Below are 5,405 nucleotides of genomic sequence, written 5' to 3'. Positions count from 1 at the left end.
ACTGGCAAGATAAACACTAAAACCCGTTTAAAACACATTCAAACATCTTAAGATGTTTACTGGAGCGGACGGGGAGAGTGAATTAAAAAAAAACGTACTGAGCTTTCACCCATTACATCGGGCGGAATGGAACGGAAAGGCGTAGAATATGCGGAAAGGTTAAGAACATCCGTAAGTAAGTGAAAGGAGCTGGATGTGTGTATACCAGCGTTGGAACCACACCATAAAAACCCTCCGCCAATCCGTCCATGAAATATAGAATCCCATCAAGTGGATTAGCAGGATCCGCACGGAGTCCCTACGTTCTTTTTTTTTCTTCATAAACGAAACGGCGGCACACATACACCCGTCTGTGAATGGTCGTGTGTATGTGTTTGCAACAAGAATTTCCGGGTAGTGGCAAGTAGTAGCGGTAGGAATAACTAGGCAAGGTAAGTGTATTTCCACCAGACCACCATTGTGAGAGTATATTTATGGCGTATAAGATCAAAACAAATAAACTCACCCCAGGTGGTTGGCGGCTCACGGTGGTGGTGATGGCGGAGAAGGAAGCGTAGGTTTATGCTGACTTCTAAATTTGATGCCTTTTTGGTTTTCCTGGTTCGAGCTGGTAGGTTAGCGTGTACATGTGTGTAGGTGGGTTTGTATGGATCGAACCACATCGTCGTGGGCAGTAGAGAGTGTTTTAAAAACATTATGTGGCATTTTCTTGACACATTTTTGTGCTGCTATTTACCAGCCGTGCGAGGATCGGAAATATACTTCTCCTCGCTAGTCAAACTCATCAAATGGAAGCGTACGAGTTGAATGGCTTATTTTTTTCCACTTTTTGCTATCAAATCGTTTCCGCTGTTGTTTGAATGTGATGAATTGTGAGAAAAATGCATTGAATGTGCTTTTTTCTTTGTGTTTGTGTTAGGCTTGCCCCATTGCTTTGTGGTTTGAAGTTGTATTTGTACTGCAGAATAAGGCGTTTATCTCACATCGCTTATCGTTGATAAAATAGAACGTTTGCAAAATAAAGCTTTTCGGAAGGACCATAATTGAATGAAAATGTGTTGAAAGGTTCGGAATGCTTTTAGAATGAGGTGTGCAATGGGCTGGAAGATATAAAGATAAGTCGAATAACACTGACGAGGGAGGGTGTTTTGTATAGGTTTGTAGTAGACAATCTGGGCTACAACCATTTCCCATAAAAGGTCCCTTTGTCGGAGTTTATAGAAAGGCGATGTTTAATGTTTTATTTGATTGTATATATATTATGCATAATATTAAGTGCTCAGAGAGTTAAGCAATATATCGTTCGGAATGTCATCAGAGATTTGATATTACAATAAAATAAAGTAAGTTTCAAAAAGTTCAAAAGACATGTTCTCATTTTCAAGTATGCGTCGTTAGGTACGCACTATGTACTCTTTCTGTATTGATATTAATGGCAGGTTTAACTTAAAATATTCACTTTAAAGTGCTGACGTTCTGTAAATTGTTGTATTTTTTAAAGGATTAGCAGAAAAAAGATGGGTCCATCTTTGAATTCGTGTTTTTTTTACGAGACGCTGGTCGTGCTAAATGATGTACATACTGCAACATGGCTCAGCATTACTGATTCCAACATGAACATCCCCAACCCAACTGAACCCTAATTTGAATGTTTTGATGTATGTCATCACCAGTTAAATATCAAATGGTACAATCTCAGGAACAACATACTAGAACAATAAATTCAACCTCAACAGAAAACAAGGGAAAATAAACTGTTACAAAACTGTAACATAATAAACTACATCGACAAGAGTAACGACCTAAAAAACAACACGAACCGAACCAAGACAGTTAAGATAGAATAATTAGTATAAACTGCATAATGCAATTCCTTCTGAACTGAAACATTAAAACAATCTACACTCATTCCAGATGAACAATTCTGCTCGACAACGTACAATTGAACGTCATTGAGTCACCTTTATGACGTATGCGATGCTGTAGATCATGAACTCTAGCAAATCTAGGTTAGGTGGCACACATTCGATATGGTCCCATAGCAGCCTCAAGAGCACCGTCGCAGTTTAGCTAATCGATTGTGCAAATACCAAGACACCTCCCGGTGCGTTTTCACTCTCTGTTTGGACGCGTGAAAAAAGAAAGTCTATCAGTCAGCATCACACTCGGTCATGCGTTTCCGTGTTCTACCGGCTACCCTTTCCACTGAAGCATTCAACTAAGTGTGCAGACTAAACATCTTCATATGTCGAAAAAAAGAACCGACAGACTGCTTGCGTTCGCAAGTTATGTCCAGAAGCAACTGACCTGAACGTACACACGTTTCACATGCACCGGGAATGGGAATTATCACCTTTTTCCGGAGCGGAACGACGGGCTAGACAAGGTCCGTGCAACAATATGTCGCCATAGTCTTGCGATCGTTTTGGATCGACATAGGTGGTTACGTTCCGGTAACAGCGGAAACTGTCGTTTAAATTTGATTCGTTTCCTACTAAAAAAAACTGCTTTTAATTTTAATTGGTTCGCTCTGCCATGGATTGGTGGACAGTGATTTTAGTTCTTAGTGTACTGCACGTTTGCAGCTGCTATACACATCAGCTACCGAATGCAACGTTAATGAAAGGCGAAAATGAGCTGGAAGTATCACACACGTCGCAGCGTAGTGGAAGATGTGAGTTATTGAGCTCGCGCTATGGTGATGAAAAGTGGTTGCGCTGTGACACAAATCGGTGTCAAGAAATGGCAAAAATAATGTGTGGCAAAAATGGAGAAAATTGGCGACAGTGATCGGAACATGGTGTACTACTTTTTATTTTATCGGTTAGGTGTGAGATTTGTACGGTTCGATCATGCTTAAAGTGGAAAACGTTAACGTATCGAATAGGTCATATAAACTGGAATTAGCCGCATCAATCACAGAAGGCTGTGAAATAGGATATTGAAGTTATGTTCGAGGTGTACTAATTAAAGAATAACAGCTCAAACAGAATAACAGTTCGTCTGGTCATATTCTAGGATTTGATAGGCCCTGTTTTTCCTTTCGGACTACTGTGAGTCAAATTGTTCTTTTGGTTAGTTTTCGTGGTCACTGTTGATTGTGAAGCATAAACAAGTAGACAGAAACCACAAATTTATAAACAAGTTTTATTTATCAACTTAATCAAAACTGACACGTTTTATAAAATATTCACCCACAACAGATCAGTAATGTTTAGATTTTTCTTTTAGAATTTTTGTCCACTAGTACATACTGACCTGTCACGATGAAGCACGTGCCGTAATAGTTCACCGTACCGTACTAAACATCATAAAACTAAAACGTTTTTTTTTTTGTATTATTTATTCGTCCCATTTGCCCATCAAACTAGAAAGCAATGTTCGTTTCATTGAAACAACCCACTTTATCATGAAGTCCGGTGAGACGAAGTTGTTTACGGTGTTGCAGATAAGAGTTGAAATATTTCACGAAATAGAATGCACAAAAGTTCCGATAGTTGGCGCATAACGAAACACCACATGTGGCGTTGGCGAGAACCATTTGACCAGTGAAAAATTGACTAATTCTTGGGTTTGTGGTTGTGGTTGTATATTTTTTTCCTTCGGTTGGATGCAGTTTTTCCCTTCTACACGATTGGCCGTATTGCGAACGTTCCGTGCACGTCACCCTCGGGCCTATCCGGTACATGTTTGATTGCGGGCGAGTGCAAAGACAACGGCGGTTTGTCGTCCGGTTCGTGCAGCACCCGTACCAACCAGGCCGTGTGCTGTGTATGTGAGTACACCAATGTGGACCATTTGGGGTTTGTGATTGTGGAACATCGTTTGATGATGTGGCTTTTAATTTTTTTTGGAAACAGATACGAAAACCTGCGGGGGTTCCACGAACCTTAATAGCACATACTTTACGAACTCGGGTTTTCCGGGACCATACAACGGAGGTGGAACGTAAGAAGCTGACAGAATACTATTAAGAATATTAGAATGTGTGTTTAATGCAGAGAAATATGTCGTGCATCTCTTCAATTTCAGCTGTTCATTCACAATCACACCTTCCAGTGGGATCTGTCAGCTTCGCATCGACTTCCGGTCACTGACACTCGAACAACCGACCGGAGATGGGTCGTGCAATACCGATCGTTTGACGATCGTCGGTGCAAGTCCCTCGGTGGTACCAATCTGTGGTGAAAACACGGGCCAACATCTGTACGTGAACTTTGTTGGAAGTGGTCCTATTTCGCTGCGAATCGCCACCAACGGGGACATATCGTTCAATCGCCTGTGGAACATAGAATTGTCACAGATAGCGTGTGCCAGTGCAGAACGGGCGCCGGTTGGATGTTTACAGTATTACACAGACGACAGCGGTGAGATCAGCAGCCTTAACTATGGGCTCGGAGAAAATCCTGCGTTGAATACGGTCAGTGCACGAGGCAGTCGACAGCTAGCCAACACGAACTACGGTATTTGTATACGTCCTGCAGCTGCACGATGCTCCATTACATACTCCCTGGTAAGATTAGGATTTCTAGACATGAAAGAAATGTCTTCTTTGGGACCTCATTTGGGAAATTGCCTTTTTTTTAGCCTTCAAATGATCGGTACGCGTTTACGCTATCCGGTGATGCGATTGCCGTCGATCCAGCCCTGCTGGGTATGGCCATGTTGAGCATGTCCGGGGCAGCCTGTCAGACGGATTTCGTTGTCATACCGAATCCCTCCGGTTTGACTTCAGATCGATTCTGCGGTCTCGGCTTTCCAGGCGTAACGAGTAAGTGTTGATGTGGGTGCTATAATTCGTCGTATCCAAACGTTGAATGTTTTAGTTCCATCTTCTTCAACAGCAAGCGCCCGACCTTTCGTCGTGTACACAGTGACCAACGGCAACGAAACACCGGACGTGGCTAATCGAGGATTCCGATTGCTGTACCAGCAGAATGCATGTGCTGCAGTGTAAAAAAGGTGTACGTTTCTGAAATTAGCTACATCGTCGGATGATAGTCATGCAGTATTGTCGATGGAATATTAAGCCATGGGTACTTCACCCTGTGCCCATGGGTTGACTGATGGGAAAAAATGTTACTGTGTAGATAGTGATTCTAATAATTATAAATTAATAGTACGCTGCAGGTGAAATATGGCACTTTTGTTCAAAGTTGGAAACAAACCATAAGCTATAAATAAAATTTATCAATCTAAAGCTCATAACATCAATAGATTAGAAGAGGCTCTTAGTTATAAGGTAAAGCCAGCATTTTATTCGCAATCGTCACTAACAAACTTAGTTTTCATTAGACTTCTTACCTAATGTATCAAACGGTTCTGAATTGGAATATTAACGAGTTGCTTAATTAAAGAAATAAATATATTGAAATACATTTCGATGTGGAGCATATCATCGATTG

At 41.3% G+C, this 5,405-nt stretch overlaps 1 protein-coding gene across 1 annotated transcript; it reads left to right on the top strand.

The window, feature by feature from the left end:
* The first annotated feature begins 2,535 nt into the window (after window positions 1-2,535).
* LOC128713500 (uncharacterized) lies at window positions 2,536-4,957 on the top strand. The gene is made up of 6 exons (XM_053808360.1): window positions 2,536-2,674; window positions 3,617-3,775; window positions 3,861-3,948; window positions 4,033-4,513; window positions 4,588-4,771; window positions 4,845-4,957. Exons 1-6 carry the CDS (start codon window positions 2,536-2,538, stop codon window positions 4,955-4,957), a joined length of 1,164 nt encoding a protein of 387 aa, XP_053664335.1.
* The last annotated feature ends 448 nt before the right edge of the window (window positions 4,958-5,405 follow it).

The sequence above is a fragment of the Anopheles marshallii genome, chromosome 3 (assembly GCF_943734725.1).
Source record: "Anopheles marshallii chromosome 3, idAnoMarsDA_429_01, whole genome shotgun sequence".
NCBI lineage: Eukaryota > Metazoa > Arthropoda > Insecta > Diptera > Culicidae > Anopheles > Anopheles marshallii.
Note: the sequence above shows the minus strand (reverse complement) of the source record. Positions and strands in the feature narration are given on the sequence as shown.

Bases quoted from the DNA above. Each gene is read 5' to 3' on its own strand.
- LOC128713500 (XM_053808360.1), top strand. From the start codon at position 2,536: ATGGATTGGTGGACAGTGATTTTAGTTCTTAGTGTACTGCACGTTTGC. The intron at 2,675-3,616 runs GTGAGTTATTGA...GGTTGGATGCAG, and splicing joins GTCGCAGCGTAGTGGAAGAT to TTTTTCCCTTCTACACGATT. The intron at 4,772-4,844 runs GTAAGTGTTGAT...CTTCTTCAACAG, and splicing joins CGGCTTTCCAGGCGTAACGA to CAAGCGCCCGACCTTTCGTC.